The 16,640-nt window shown below is 45.4% G+C and overlaps 1 protein-coding gene across 2 annotated transcripts in view; it reads left to right on the top strand.

Annotated features, from left to right (window-relative positions):
- The window catches only part of GNAL (G protein subunit alpha L), a 493,784-nt gene that overhangs the window by 193,309 nt on the left and 283,835 nt on the right, over positions 1–16,640 (top strand). Inside the window, exons 1-4 of one of the 2 annotated variants that reach the window (XM_082258086.1) lie at positions 6,315–7,085; positions 9,433–9,505; positions 11,596–11,650; positions 12,103–12,222. In XM_082258086.1, coding sequence (XP_082114212.1) covers positions 6,947–7,085; positions 9,433–9,505; positions 11,596–11,650; positions 12,103–12,222 — 387 coding nt within the window. In that variant the 5' untranslated portion in view covers positions 6,315–6,946. Of the gene's footprint in view, positions 1–6,314; positions 7,086–9,432; positions 9,506–11,595; positions 11,651–12,102; positions 12,223–16,640 lie in introns of those variants that run through there. The other variant, XM_082258085.1, reaches the window with a different exon arrangement.

Below are 16,640 nucleotides of genomic sequence, written 5' to 3'. Positions count from 1 at the left end.
CAGACAATTTTTATACGTCCCCAGAACTGTTTGAGTTCCTCCTACAGCATAAGACGGATGCGTATGGGACCGTCAGAGCAAACCGGCGTGACATGCCCCCCAGCTTTGCCAACAAAAAACTCAAGCCCGGAGAGTTAGTTGCCTGGCAGAAAGGCAAAATGTTGGCACTTAGATGGCGCGACAAAAAAGATGTCTGCCTGATGAGCACCATCCATAACACCGCCACTGTCATGGTCCATACAAAAGGGGGAAAAGATGTGCTGAAACCGCAACTGGCATTGGATTATAATAACACCATGGAAGGTGTGGACAGAGCTGACCAGGCCATGACTTTCTATCCAGAAATGCGGAAACAGCAGAAAAAATACTATAAAAAAATTTTCAGACACCTCCTGGAGCAGTGTTTGTGGAATGCCTTCATTCTGCTAAAAAAGAAAAGTGACCGGCCTGTGATCCATGCGGACTTTGTGTGGAAAATTGCGGAGCTGATTTTTCTCAGGCACCAGACACCAACTGTAAGTCGATCCGGACGCCGTGCTGCTGGTGTTGTGAACCCCGAACGACTGACCGGTCGTCATTTTATGGACCTCATTCCGCCGACGGAGAAGAAGACTGCACCCACAAGAATGTGTGTGGTGTGCTGTTCCAAGCACGACGACACAACAGACTGTGATGTTGGACTTTGCGCTGTACCCTGTTTCAAAATTTTCCACACCCGGGACGTTTATTGAAGCAGTATGACAAGTAATATTGCATCCTTTTTGGGAAAAAAAAAAATATATTGCATCCTTGTTTGACAAAAAAAAAATGTCAGTGTTTTTGATTACATGATTTACTATCATTTATTGAATAAAAAGTGTTATTTTTGTGGAAAAAAAAGTGTTATTATTATATTATTATTTTATAGTTATTTATTATATTATAATTTAGGATTTTGTGTTTCAAACTTTATCATACTCGGGATGTTATAAAGAAGAACACACGGTAAAAAGAAATCATTAGTAAATAGTTGGTTTGGGCTGCTCATTCTCCAGAATTGCAAGCAAAATAATGGTACCGCTTTCAGCACCTAAAATCCAAAAGAATCATACTGCCAGGGAGGTTAATTGAAGCAAGTACACGTCATAGAACGATATGCTTTGTTCATATTTGATGTTTACAACTACTTTAACTTCTGGTTAAAACCATTCTCTGGATGAAATTACAAACTGATCCAGCCCTGCAGAAGTGTATGACCATATGGGTGGTGTGGCCCACAGTTCATAAATGAACCCCAATTTGGTGGGTGTATGGTTACTTGACCCTGGACACACGGGTGGATTTACTAATAGCAAATAGATTGTGCACTTTTGCAAGTGCAGTTGCTCTAGAGCTTAGAGAATGAGGCAAAGTTTCATTGTACAAAGAATTCCCATGCAAGAATCACATGCAAGGAAAAGCAGAGTTGCCCCTCATTTACTAAGCTCTGGAGCAACTGCACCTGCAAAAGCACACAGTCTATTTGCCTTTAGTAAATGAACCTCACAATGTGTTCGGGGTTGCTCACCCCCAATGTGTGTCAAATCAGGCTGAGCGGCTGTATCCATGCAAACGATCGATACCCATAGACTTGAGTGGGCTATATCCACGCAGCACTTGGCGGCCCAAGTTGTATAAACATATGGCTCATTCAAACTATGGGCCTCAACCCCTGTGCGAATATGGTCTTAGTCCAACAAAAAAAAAAAGAAATACATTTTTTGGATAGAGTAGGGAAGAATTATAACTTTTTGGGGGTTTCACTGATAACTAGGACTAATTAAAGATGTAATAAATAAAATAGGTTGCAGTCCTAGGTATAAACCTGCTCCAAAGAAATCACCCGAAAGGTAAGAAATATGTTCTTTTTATTGAAATGATATGATAGTAACAGATAAAACAGTAGTCATTTCTCAGGTTGTCATTGTGGCAAAGAAATGTGTTTTAAAATATTATTTTTATATTTGCTGTGTGATTGGGAACACAAACAGTGGGCTGGGATAAGCTCAGGGGTGTTTGGTCCAAATCTGAACCCACCTGAGCTATCCCTTCAGGAAGTTATCACTGCGCAAAGCCAATAATAAGTGGCTGGTGCATGCGCTGCCCTGCAGCTGCACATGTATACACCCCATGTATTTGTGCGGCTGGAGGGAAGGGAATGTCTTGGCATATCATGATTGTTTTTTTTTTTTTTTTTTTTTTTTACAGTGATAGCTTCCTAGTTCAGGTGGGTTAGGGCTAGGATCCAAACACACTTCAGCTCATCTAGAATAGTGGGAGTTCTTAACCACTTAAGCCCCGGAGGATTTGGCTGCTAAACGACCAGGGGGTATTTTGCGATTCGGCACTGCGTGACTTTAACGGACAATTGCGCGGTCGTGCGACGCTGTACCTAAACGAATTTGGCGTCCTTTTTTTCCCACAAACAGAGCTTTCTTTTGGCGGTATTTGATCACCTGTGCGATTTTTTGATCACGCGCTATAAACAAAAAAAGAGCGTCAATTTTGCAAAAATAGCAATATTTTTCCCTTTTTTTTATATGAAATTTCCCCCCAAAAAAATGTAAAAATCAAAATTTTTTAACATTTTCGGCCAATTTGTTTTATGCTACCTATGTTTGGTAAAAAAAATCGCAAAAGCGTATTTTGATTGGTTTGCGCAAAAGTTATTGCGTTTACTAACTAAGGGAAAGATTTTTGTCATTTTTGTTGTTTTTTTTTTTAACGCGTAATGGCGGCGATCTGCGATTTTTTTTTGCGGTACTGCGACATTGCGGCGGACAGATCGGACCCTTGACTGACATTTTTGACACTTTTGGGGTTACCTGTGACATTTCTACAGTAATCAGTGCTATATATATGCACTGTTACTGTAAAAATTCACTGGTAGTGAAGGGGTTAACTTTATTTGAGAGGGAGGGGCTGTGTGTGTCCCTAGGGGCGTGATTCTAACTGTGATTGGCTGTGGCTTCAGCTGTATGCAGAGTGATCAATGGATCTACATAGTAGATCCATATGATCAGCTCTCATACAGAGGGGAGAATGACAGGCAGCTTGTTTACACAAGCTGCCTGACTTTCTCCCTCTCCCCCGGCGATCGCAGAGTGGCCGGCGGACATCGGGTCCGCCGGTCACACGCGCGGGGGGGTCCGTGACCACGCGGGAGCGCGCCTCCGGCAGGCGTGCGCTCGCTCCCTAGACCCTCACAAGCTAGTGACGTAGCCCTACGTCACTTTGCCTGTGAGGGGCTGACCGCCGACGTAGATAGTCGTGCGGCGGTCGGCAAGTGGTTAAAGTAGTAGTAAAGGTTTGGTGCTGGATTCTCCCTCTTGACCAGTGTCCCCAAAAGCAAGCCACTTGCTATGGCCCTTGCTCTCCCCTCATTGGCTCACTGGCCGTGATTGACCTATGGCTCCCACTGCTGTATCAGCCAATAGGGAGAGGGAGTCCCGGGACAGCCAAAGCTCTTGTGCACATTACTGGGTTGACAAGGAGCTCAGGTGAGTACCAGGCTCCATGCACACTGGGCTTAAACAAAATGCCAGTTCCCTTGGCAGAAAAAAACTGTCATATAGAGCTTTTTTTGTACAAAGTTTAGGAAAGTTTTGTGGGTTTTTTTCTGCCAGAAAGCTCCAATCAGAAAAGCAAATCAGAAGTGTTTTTTTTTTCTTTGCTGCCTCTAGAGCATCACTATTAATCGTTAAAAAATTGTGATCGCTTCAAACCCCCTTACGATCATAAGCCAGCACAAAAGATAGAGATAAATAGAAACATTGTATCGTTCGGTTCTTTTACATCCATTCAGAAACGTAGCTGCCCCCCCCCCTCCTGATTAGCTGAGTTTGATTGACAGCATTGGGATCCATTGGTACCGCTGTAGTGTCTCATCCAATAAGGAGCGTCCCCGGAGGCTGAGGCACTCTTGGAAATCGCTGGATAGAGAGGGACTCAGGTAAGAGGGGAGCTGCTGCACACAGAAGGCTTTTTATCTTAATGCATTAAAGTGTTTGTAAAGTGCATTAAGGTGAAAAACCTTGAGACTTTATAGCTCCTTTAAGATTAAAACCCTTCTGACTTTACAACCCCTTTAAGGTAGTGTGCATGGGCCCTTAGGGGGGCTTTGGAGAGAGCAGCACACAGAAGGTTTTTTACCTTTATGCACAAAAAAATCAGCCTTTACAACCACTTTAAAGGGTAACTCCACTTCTGTGGGGAAAAAAAAAATAGCAAATAAAGAAAAAACAATATAGCGTATACAATTGTGACACAAATCATATTGTGATTGAATGTTTTTTTCCACTTAAGCCCCGGAAGATTTTACCCCCTTCCTGACCAGGGTTTTTTTTGCGATTTTTTTACTGCGTGAATTTAACAGGAAATTGCGCGGTCGTGCGACGCTGTACCTAAACGAATTTGACGTCCTTTTTTTCCCACAAACAGAGCTTTCTTTTGGTGGTATTTGATCACCTGTGCGATTTTTTTTATCATGCGCTATAAACAAAAAAAGAGCGTAAATTTTGCAAAAATAACAATATTTTTCACATTTTTTTATATGAAATTCCCCAAAAAAATGTAAAAATCAAAATTCTTTAACATTTTCGGCCAATTTGTTTTATGCTACATATGTTTGGTAAAAAAAAAATCGCAAAAAGCGCATTTTGATTGGTTTGCGCAAAAGTTATCGCGTTTACTAACAAGGAAAGATTTTTGTCATTTTTGGTGTTTTTTTTTTTTTAACGAGTAATGGCGGCGATCTGCGATTTTTTTTTTTTGCGGGACTGCGACATTGCGGCGGACAGATCGGACCCTTGACTGACATTTTTGACACTTTTGGGGTTACCAGTGACATTACTGCAGTAATCAGTGCTATACATATGCACTGTTACTGTAAAAATGACACTGGCAGGGAAGGGGTTAACTGTATTGGAGAGGGAGGGGTTAAGTGTGTCCTAGGGGCGTGTTTCTAACTGTGATTGGACATGGCTACTAGTGTAAAAACAGAGATCAACGGTCCTACAGTAGAACCGTCTGATCTCCATTTTTACACAGGGGAGAATGACAGGCGGCTTGTTTACATTAGCCGCCTGCCTTTCTCCCTTCCCGGCGAACGATCGCGAGTGACCGGTGGACATCGGGTCCGCCGGTCACATGCACTGACTTGTTAGGGAACGGGGCGGGCGCGCGCTCGCCCGCTATTGGCTCACAAGCCAGTGACAGGCTAGTGACGTACCGGTACGTCACTTTGCCTGTCCGGGGCTGACCGCCGCAGTATATGTACTTGCGGCGGTTGGCAAGTGGTTAAAAATGACCTTTCCTTTTTAATCTGCAGCTGTTGTAATTTTCTGAAAATGTAATGCAATATGGCTACCTGGAGCTGTTCTGTACACAGAATGTATACTGACCACACCCCAGAAACATCATTTCCTGCTTGTGTGATTGGCTCACCAATTTTCCCAGAAGTCTGCACTAAGATACATGTCAGATTTCTGGCATCCACTGCAACAAAAATATCATTTTTGGTGAGAATACTGTCAATAGGAACACGTCTAAAGGGATGCAGACCCAGCAGCTTTCCTCATTAGAGCCCTGCAGCTGCCACAGCTGATAGATATTTAGGAAACCACTCCCATTTGACTCACTTGTCACAGAGAAACAAAATGATTCCTTCAGAATAGCAAAAGATTGGAATCTGCAACAAAGTTTGCTTAAATCCTGCAATGTACAGAGATCACCCAGAGGGGAATGTTTTTTTTTTCCTCCACAAAAGTGGAGTTGCGCTTTCAATTTGACTGCTAATGTAGAAATCCAATTTAAAAACAGAGCTGGGAAATCTCAGCAGCCAGTTTTTAGTAAAGGGGGGATTGGTAAAAAAAATAGAAGGTTATCCTGAAGTGGGGCTATAGTAGTGGTTGTGATTTTCTCTAGTTCTTTGCAATGGAGCTGGCTCCTCAATACAGGTTTTGCTGAAGGGAGTTCTATGGTCACAGCATACACTTCCATTTTATAACATTGGCATTGTAATAGCAGTCATTAAATAAGAATGTGTGGAAATGAATATATGATTTTAGCTATGCTTTAGAAGAAAACACTCTCTCCTGTGTACATCCATGTGTACAGTAGCAGCTACAGCCTGTGAGATGGCAGTACCCTAAATCGGCCACTAGATGTCGCTCTCCTACGAGAGGCCGTTGGTGGCTAGGAAGTGAGCGCAGCCCTGCAGAGCGGTAGTGGATGGGAGCAGCAAAGGGTTAGTGCAGAGGAGGAAGCAGCAAGCGGCAGCAGCCAGTCGGGGAGGAAGAGCAGGGAAGCCCAGCATGCGCTATGTGCTGATGATAGGTTTTGCACGGCTGCATCTACAGTATGTGCCTGCTTGTCGGAGGGGCTGGGATGTGTCTTAGGGAGGAGGGGTGCATGTGTACATATGCATGGTCAGGGGGCGTTCCTTTCCGCTGGCTGCAGTTGTTCGTCTTGCCGGTAGGGGCAGTGAGGAGTCAGTGAGACAAAAATAGCCCGAAATTTGCCGAGAAATATCAGGATTGTGTATGAGGGGAGGGAGAGCGGCATTAGGCTGGTTTCCAGGAGGAGCTCTGCTCTCCTCTCCTCTCCCCCTCTCTCTCTCTCTCCTCTCCTCTCCCTCTTTGTGTTATTTATAGACTCCCCTTTTTTATACCGCTTTCCTTCATCGCTATTTTCCTTTGCGGCGTTATGTGTCCCCGGCACTGCTGACACCTGGAAGAGGAGGAGGAGGAGGAGGCCGGGAGGGAGCAGTGAGTGAGTGAGCAGGGGGAAGAGGACACTCCGACACAGACCCCCACTGACTATTTATAGACCACCCCCCCCCTCTCCCCTCTACCCCCCCTCCCCTCCTCCTCTATTATTATTATCTGGACGGAGAGCCTTCATCATCACCATCATCATCATCACCACCATGGGCTGTTTGGGGAACAGCAAGACGGAGGATCAGCGCATCGATGAGAAGGCGCAGAGAGAGGCCAACAAGAAGATCGAGAAGCAGCTGCAGAAGGAGAGGTTGGCCTACAAAGCCACACACCGGCTGCTGCTGCTCGGTGAGTCAGTCTGCTGGGGGACACAGGCCATCACCACCACTCCTAGCAGGCATGGGGCTACAACCATCACCCCCCCCCCCCCCCCACCTCAATCATCACAGGTAGCAGGGAAGGGTTACCCCCCCCTCATCATCACAGGTAGCAGGGAAGGGGTTACCCCCCCCCCCCAATCATCACAGGTAGCAGGAAAGGGTTACCCCCCCCCCCAATCATCACAGGTAGCAGGGAAGGGGTTACCCCCCCCCAATCATCACAGGTAGCAGGGAAAGGGTTACCCCCCCCCCATCATCACAGGTAGCAGGGAAGGGGTTACCCCCCCCCCCCAATCATCACAGGTAGCAGGGAAGGGTTACCCCCCCATCATCACAGGTAGCAGGGAAGGGGTTACCCCCCCCATCATCACAGGTAGCAGGGAAGGGGTTACCCCCCCCCCAATCATCACAGGTAGCAGGGAAGGGGTTACCCCCCCCCCCCATCATCACAGGTAGCAGGGAAGGGGTTACCCCCCCCCCCAATCATCACAGGTAGCAGGGAAGGGGTTACCCCCCCCCCCAATCATCACAGGTAGCAGGGAAGGGGTTACCCCCCCCATCATCACAGGTAGCAGGGAAGGGGTTACCCCCCCCCATCATCGCAGGGAAGGGGTTACCCCCCCCCCCCCATCACAGGTAGCAGGAAAGGGTTACCCCCCCCCAATCATCACAGGTAGCAGGGAAGGGTTACCCCCCCCCCAATCATCACAGGTAGCAGGAAAGGGTTACCCCCCCCCCCCAATCATCACAGGTAGCAGGGAAGGGGTTACCCCCCCCCCATCATCACAGGTAGCAGGGAAGGGTTACCCCCCCCCCCCCCAATCATCACAGGTAGCAGGGAAGGGTTACCCCCCCCCCAATCATCACAGGTAGCAGGGAAGGGTTACCCCCCTCCCAATCATCACAGGTAACAGGGAAGGGTTACCCCCCCCCCCAATCATCACAGGTAGCAGGGAAGGGTTTACCCCCCCCCCCCAATCATCACGGCTAGCAGGGAAGGGGTTGCCCCCCCCCCCACAATCATCACAGGTAGCAGGAAAGGGGTTGCTCTCCCCCAATCATCACAGGTAGCAGGACAGGGGCTGCCCCCCCCCCAATCAACACAGGTAGCAGGGAAGGGGCTGCCCCCCCAATCATCACAGGTAGCAGGACATGGACTGCCCCCCCCCCAATCATTACAGGTAGCAGGACAGGGGCTGCCCCCCCCCAATCATCACAGGTAGCAGGACAGGGGCTGCCCCCCCCCAATCATCACAGGTAGCAGGACAGGGGCTGCCCCCCCAATCATCACAGGTAGCAGGACAGGGGCTGCCCCCCCAATCATCACAGGTAGCAGGACAGGGGCTGCCCCCCCCCCCAATCATCACAGGTAGCTGGGAAGGGGTTGCCCCCCAATCATCACAGGTAGCAGGGAAGGCCCCCCCCCTCATCACAGCAGGGCAAGGGTGGCTCCCCCTCCTAATCATCACAGCAGTGAAGGGGTTACCCTTATGACCATCACTCCTAGTAGCCCTGAGGACCCCCCTCCAACCTCATCAATGGGTGCAGGGAAAGTTTTACCCCCCACAATCATCATTTGTAGTAGGCAAATGGTTAACCTTTCACTACCATCACTAGTAGCAGAAGGGGGTCACACACAATCATTTCTAACCCCCTACAAGCATCCCCAGTAGCATGAATAAGGCAACCCCCCCATGATCATTACTCCCAGCAGGCAAGGAGTTAACATCTTCACTCCTCAACTCCTCTAATCATTATTTGTAGTAGGGAAGGGGTTAACCCCCACAATGATCACTGATTGTAGGGAAGGGGTTACCCCCTTGGACAATCAGTGGTAGCAGATAGGGGGTTACCCCCCCCCCCAGGATGCTGAGTGGTAGCAGGCAGCTTGGTGCAGAGTGCAGGCAGGGGGGACGCTGGGTGTGAGGCGTCCTATATGCAGGGAGACACATGTTCCCAGCGATGTGCCCCAACTGCTCATGTCTTATGCAATGACATTTGTCTGGATTTTGCTCTCCCCCATCGCTGTCAGCCTGCTGTTTGCTGCATATTTGTGTGCTGATTGTTTAACATTTCTCCCTTCCAGCTGCTGATGTAGTCATTGGATGTATACATAATGTCACTACTGAATGACACGCATGACCAATTTATACTCCCTTCTTTTCTATTTTTCTGTGCACATGAATCTGTGATCAGATGATGGGGGGGGGGGGGGGATGAGAAGTGCAGGGCCTGCAAGTAGCGTTGGAAATGCATGGATGTTATTCTATCAAGACATAATCTCAGTCTGTATTTTTCTGTATATATTTTGGCAGGTGCTGGTGAGTCAGGGAAAAGCACGATTGTGAAACAGATGAGGATCCTCCATGTCAATGGATTTAATTCAGAGTAAGAATACTGCTTTATAAAAAATCTATATGTCCTTTCATGAATCATGCTGTATGTATATTCTCCCAACTCTATGTATGCAGATATAGATATATAGTGATTTCATGCTTAAACAGTCTGCATTAAAACAGTATGGCTTACATTGTACATGCACGCCTGTGTGTTTTCCTACCCTGTAGGCTTCTCTACTGTATTTTCTGCTGTTGCTACTGCAGCGTTTGACAGGCCCTTGTGTAGCAACAACATGGCGACTATACTTTTACATAGCAGCAAATATCTAAATTCTGTGTCTGTGTGTGCAGAAGGCAGGCAGGAGCAGGAGCAGATAAGGATGTGCGGCTTTTGCCAACACAGTCATTTAAATCTGTCAAATATTTTGAATAGTAGATCTATTTGAATTCATCTCTGTGGAGTCAGATGTCCTTATGATTGTAGTCTGACCATACGGTTTCCTTATCTTGTACAATTTCTGAAGCCAGGGGTTTTATTCCTTACTTGCTGAAGGGATTTTCTACCCGTCCCAGAGTTCTATAAACTGCTGATGTCCATGACTGTACTTCTGCTCTGCTACTCTTATGTTTTAGCATTTTTATTAGTGACTGGGCATACGGTTTGTGTGCTGGGGGTCAGCTTTAAGCAACCTCTGGGTTTTTAGCTATTGAAGAACTAAAAGTACCAGTATGCAGTGTTAGCTGTCTGCAGACATGCATGTAGGCCTCCTGAACCACAGGAGCACCGTGGTGCAGTAACTCATAATCTAGTTTTATGAAATCATTTAGCACAGTCTTTCCCATCCTTTTTACCATGTCATGATTTGTGCGAAGAATGTTCCTTGCATTTGTGGTCATTGAGAGAAATCACCCCTCTAGAGCAGGGGTCTCCAAACTTTCTAAACAAAGGGCACGTTTACAGTCCTTCAGACTTTGGGGGGGGGGGGGGGGGGTCGGAATGTGGCCATCAGGAATACAAAATGTCCCAGCATCAGTGGGAGTAAACAATCCCCGATATTGGTGTGATTGGGAGGAATCGTGCCCCATCATTGGTGGCATTGGGAGGAATCGGGCCCCCTGGTTGGTGGCATTGGGAGGAATCATGCCCCTGGTTGGTGGCATTGGGAGGAATCGTGCCCCCTTGTTGGTGACATTGGAAGGAATAGTGCCCCCTTGTTGGTGACATTGGAAGGAATAGTGCCCCCTGGTTGGTGGCTTTGGGAGGAATCGTGCCCCCTGGTTGGTGGCATTGGGAGGAATCGTACCCCCTTGTTGGTGGCATTGGGAGGAATCGTGCCCCCTTGTTGGTGGCATTGGGAGGAGTTGTGCCCCCATGTTGATGGCATTGGGAGGAATTGTGTCCCCTTGTTGGTGGCATTGGGAGGAATTGTGCCCCCTTGTTTGTGGCATTGGGAGGAGTTGTGCCCCCTTGGTGGCATTGGAAGGAGTTGTGCCCCCATGTTGGTGGTATTAGGGGGTATTGTGCCCCCATGTTGGTGGCATTGGGAGGAATTGTGCCCCCTCATTGGTGGCATTGGGAGGAATTGTGCCCCCTCATTGGTGGCATTGGGAGGAATTGTGCCCCCTCATAAGTGGCATTGGGAGGAATTGTGCCCCCTTTTTGGTGGCATTGGGAGGAATTGTGCCCCCTCGTTGGTGGCATTGGGTGGAATTGCCCCCTGCATTGCTGCCAATAATTTGAAATAGTGCCCCAAGGGCTGGATAAAAACAAGCAAAGGGCCACATCTGCCCCCTGGGCTGCCATTTGGAGACCCCTGCTCTAGAGGAACGGTGGCTGAGAGACTCTGGTTTAGAACCTGACTTTCTCTTGTGAAGTACTGGCATTGTCCTATAGGTTATTGGGACTTTAGTCTATGTTTCCATGTTGGTAATAAACATTGGTAAAGTCCTCTTCCAGCATGATAAAGCCAAAGAATAAATATAGACATTATTCACAAAGAGATACACCTTTATTGACAAAAGTAGTTTACTACCATTGTCCATCATCTACTGATGTACCTTAGACAAGGAATACTGTTTATATAGGAACTTGATCATCTTGTAAAAATGAAACTTAAAGAATCTTTGCCTTTTACTTAGGGAAAAGAAGCAGAAAATTCAGGATATTCGGAAAAATGTTAAAGATGCCATTGTGGTAAGTTTTGTTTATAATCTGTAGTATTATTCTACATAAGTTTGATCAGGGGTCTGTGATGGTCTTTTAGGATCAAATATCCATGTTTTTCATTGAAGAACCAAAACATTTTGTGAAATAAAAGATTGAGGCTGATGCCAGGTATACCCGCTCAGCACATAAACATGCATGTTTGGACAAATGTAGTAGTATGGTAATCATTCTAAGGGATAATTATGCAGTGGTTGTATCTTCTGACCCCACCTCATGTCTAGGGGCTACCCTTACAATACTTGCCTAGAGTCTGTCAAAGTTGGCCTCGGGGAGCCAGTGCTAATATAACCGGCTATACTAGAACACATGACATAGGATGCACCTGTAATATGAATTCACATCAAAGAATTGCTGAATTTTTTGCCTAAATACAGTGATAGATCAGTGCTAACCCTAAATGTTCTCTATTTTGTTTGCAGACTATAGTATCTGCAATGAGCACCTTAATACCTCCAGTTCCACTGGCGAATCCTGAAAACCAATTCCGCCTTGACTACATCAAGAGTATAGCTCCACTGTCAGACTTTGATTACACACAGGTAGGCTATGGATACCTTTTACTTATTTAGATGGCTCTTGCTGCGTTTGTGTAAAAATGTTCTGCTGTTACAGTACATTGTTTGAATTTAGTGCTTTTCCAGTCTACATCTGTTTTGTTTTTTTGTTAAACAATAATCTGGTTGCAGAAAGGAGGAAAATTAGGATGGCTTTTGTTGGTTGGTGCTGTTGGGTTCAGACAAAGAAGCATGCAGAGATCTCATTAGAACTGAGTGACCGCTTGCTAGCTTTTTCTCCAAATAAAAGGAAACACTTATGCCTCCTACAGACGTTCAGATAATCGTACGAAAAAATCGCTTTCGACTTGATTGCACGATAATCTGATTGTTAGTACACAGCTTTCGACAGCCGATCACAACAGTTCATCCAACGAAATTCGAAGGGACAAACCCGAAAAACTTCTGTCGTACGATAGCCCCGCGAACGACCATCGTTTAATCAGTACAGTTTGCGTCCTCTAAAAATCAATCAACAAAGACCGCGCATGATCAGAAACACTAAAATAGCACGGAAAAAGCCTGGCTGCCATTGTTTTTGTTTTGCACCATCTGATACGTAGCTAAGCAACCAGGAAGCTTTTCCGGAATCGTAGGAAAAAAATCCTACCGTTTGTACGCATTGTTGAATTTGATGTTAGTATCATGCAACAAAATGCGAACGATAAGTCGTCCGATTATCTGAACGTGTGTACAAAGCATAAGTCTGGGTTCACATATGTGCGGGCCTGTTTCAGTGCGATCTTTTCAAAGGAGTCTGTTGCGGTTTCGTCCACTGGTTCAGGTGACTGTTTAAAGTCTATGACACTTGAAATCCCACCTGAACCGGACTGGAAATCGTACATGACTCTTTTTTTTTAAAAAAACGCACCGTAACTGGCCTGTATATATCTGAACCAGCTCCATAGAAAGTTGGTTTGGTTTGCATGTCATGCGAATCGGATGTGGTTGAAAACTCATCCATTCTGCATATATGTGAACAAGGGCTTACAGTGATAAAGGACAGTACCTTTAAAAATGATTTGCTTAGCTATCCAGATGATACCTGTATATGTTGTATACTTGCAGTAGCGTGGTTTATCACTTTTTCACAGTAATATGGTTTATTGCTTTCACAAGACTTTCAATTTTGTGTTTCTCAAATCTGGTGGAATAAAACATTTTGAATATACAAAGCTTTAGGTGATAAGCTTTTTATATTGTAAAATATTTCACATCACCACATTTCACATGAATACAGTGTTAGATTGGTGAAGGTTTAGAAGAAAAAGTTGGTGGCTATATTTTTATTATTATTATTTTTGTGGTTGTGTGTTTATTGCTTCTGGGATTCTAAATTAAATTGACCATTCTTGACTTGCTGTGAACCCCTAATAACAAATGGTAAGTTCTAGAAACTGGCAGGCAACTGTCTCTAGGACTGATGTAGTAAGGCTGCATTCACATGTCAGCGTATGGATCGCGCCCGCGATCCGGAAATCATTGCAAATCGCGGGACGCCTGTGCGTTGCCCGTGATTTGCAATAGCACCCCAAACGCAGAGCGATGTTGCCGCGATTTCCGCCTGCCGAATCGCGGTAACATCGCGCAAAAAAAACGCGGGACGCAATACGCTCCAAAGAAGCTCTTGTACTTTTTTGGGCGTAATGCGTCCCGCGATTTTTTTTTGCGCGATGTTACCGCGATTCTGCCCGCGATCCATACGCTGACATGTGAATGCAGCCTTAGGGTTCTAGTTGGATTGTTTGAGCTGTAATGTACTATTATGCACGGTGGACATAAGCTGGAAATGAATTTTGTATTTTATGTGTTTCAAACTGAATTAAGTTCCCTTATACAGTGTTTTGTAGCAAAATTGCTGCTTGCATGTGCTAAATAACACAAGAAAATGTGAAAAGGAATGAAACCTTTGGTAATCCGTCGAGTTGATCGTATTTCCATGATATTGCAGTCTGGGAACAGCAATGAGAAAAATGCATACCCTAAACTTTTTTACACTGGGGAAATTTACTAAACCTGGAGCACCCAGAATCTCATGCAGCTGTGCATGGTAGCCAATCAGCTTGTTCAGATAAGCTTTGACAATAAAACCTGAAGCTGATTGGTTTCTATGCTGAGATGCACCAGATTTGGAACACTCCAGTTTTAGTAAATAACCACCACTGTTCCAGCTGTGGGATGCTTTATTTTAGATGTACAGTGCAGATTCCTGTACAAGTTACTTATTTTATTAGTGAAAAGGCTTTTCTTGTACTGAGTTGTGTGAGCTGCATGATGTTTTACAATGGTTGTAGTGAGCTCATTTATCAGCTGTTCTGCAGCAACTGTTATCATCCGAGTATGCAAACACTAACCTTGTCATGGACAAAAGAACAGCTGTATAATCTTATGGATTGCTAACAAAGTTTTTTTGTGATCAAAAGGCTGTGCTGTAAAGGTGACTTGTTGAATGACTTTGGTTCTATACCTTTTGCACAGTTGCCACCAATCACTAATTTTGTAAGCCTTGTACATACGATGAGAATATCAGCCGAATGATGGTCAGTTTTTTTTTTTTTTGCAATAGGTTACTAAAGTTACACAAATTCTTGTATGACAGAATACAACTTCGCAAGTGATGTAACATGATGTATGTTATTGTTATGTATGCTTTCATTTCCGAGCATGGTCACACGATTTTAGGTGATTCGGATCATCTTAAAAGTTTATCTTTCACTATCACTAGAATATTTGTGTGTTTTTTCTATTTTTTTTTTTTTTTTTCTGACCTGTGGGAAGAACCCAATTAATGTTTTAGTGTCGGTTCACACTACCGCGACTTGTCAGGCGACTGGTCAGCCTGACAAGTCACGGTCCATTATGTGCTATGGGAACCGTTCTAATAGGAGCGACTCAAGTCGCTCCGACTTAGAAAATAGTTCCTGTACTACTTCGGGGCAACATTGGAGCGACTTCACAGGTCGCCCCCGAAGTCGTGCCGCGGTAGTGTGAACCGGCACTTAGCCTTCTGTTCGTGTAAGCTGCATTTAACATTTTTGTTGCTTAACAGAATTTTAGTGTTTTATTTTGGTTTATAAGGCCTTGTTCACATGTTACATCCGTGTCAGGGTCGTGTTTGTCCGCATGGGAATGCACTGTTGTTCCATGTATTCCACATGCAGGCAGTCCCAGTCATGTCAGTCGGGATGCAGCAGCTACACGGACACAGCTGCTGCCCCCAGTTTGACATCCATGTGGATGCAGGTGTATGTACCTGAACGCAGACAGTGTGGGGTTGATTTACTAAAAGTTGCTCCAGAGCTTAGTAAATGAGGAGAAACTGTGCTAACTTCCATCATCGAATCAAGTGCTTGCAAGAATACTTTTTTTTTTTTTCCTTGCATGTGATTGGGTATTTTTTGCAAAGTGAAGCTTTACCTCATTTACTAAGCTCTGGAGCAATTGCACTTTGCAAAGTGCACCGTTTATTTGCCTTTAGTAATTAGATCCCAATGAGTTCAGGGAAATGCACGGATGTCAGATTAGGAGCAGCAGCCTGATTGACATGACTGGGTCGGCCTGCCACCTGAATGCATGTAACACCTATGTGGGAAAGCATGGCCCTGGGTGTATGCTTAAGTATGCCTGTGTGAATGAGGCCTAAAACTGTGCCAAACTCGGTGTCGCTCTTGGTTTTTAGAGGCAGAGCTTTGCAGGATGAACTTAGATGTGTCGATTTATTGGCAGAATGTCTGTGGAAATTATCTAGAAAGTTTTTTTTGAACTATACTGTACCTTTTTGTGGCTTTGGTGCAAATAGAATTCTGGGTATAATTTGCTTATTTTGTCTTCATAGACTTTTAATATTTATTTGTTCAGTCTATGGGTAGACTGCTCACATGTTAAAGCCCAACTCTGGGCAAATGAACACAATATCTACTTACTCGATCCTCCGCTCCTTCTCACAGCTAGACCTGTCCCCACAGCTTCTGCGGTCTAGGGTCCTGACGTCATCCAGACCAGAGCAAGGTCCACAGCCCCGCTCCTTCTCACAGCTAGACCTGTCCCCACAGCTTCTGCGGTCTAGGGTCCTGACGTCATCCAGACCAGAGCAAGGTCCACAGCCCTGCCCTGGACTTGGGCGCTGGGGGACAGTCCACCGAAAGATTGTGGGGGAGTAGGGAATGTCGCGTAAATAAGACCGTTTCTCCCCTTCCCTGGAGAAAATGAGCTATTGATCTATGCAATGCAGGCCCAGCTCCACTGCAGGAGGTCATTTTTGTTTTTTCTGCCCGGAGTTGGGCGCTCTCTTTACCTTTTTTTTTTTTTTTTTGCTGCTTCCATGGTTATTCAGGATTTTATTATCACAGATGTTGAGAATTTAAAACATCAGCTTGAATATCAGTAGTAAAATGTTTTGTGTA

Source organism: Pelophylax lessonae, assembly GCF_965119305.1.
Source record: "Pelophylax lessonae genome assembly, chromosome: 5".
NCBI lineage: Eukaryota > Metazoa > Chordata > Amphibia > Anura > Ranidae > Pelophylax > Pelophylax lessonae.
The sequence above is the reverse complement of the archived record's forward strand: the minus strand, read 5'-3'. Positions and strand labels throughout refer to the sequence as shown.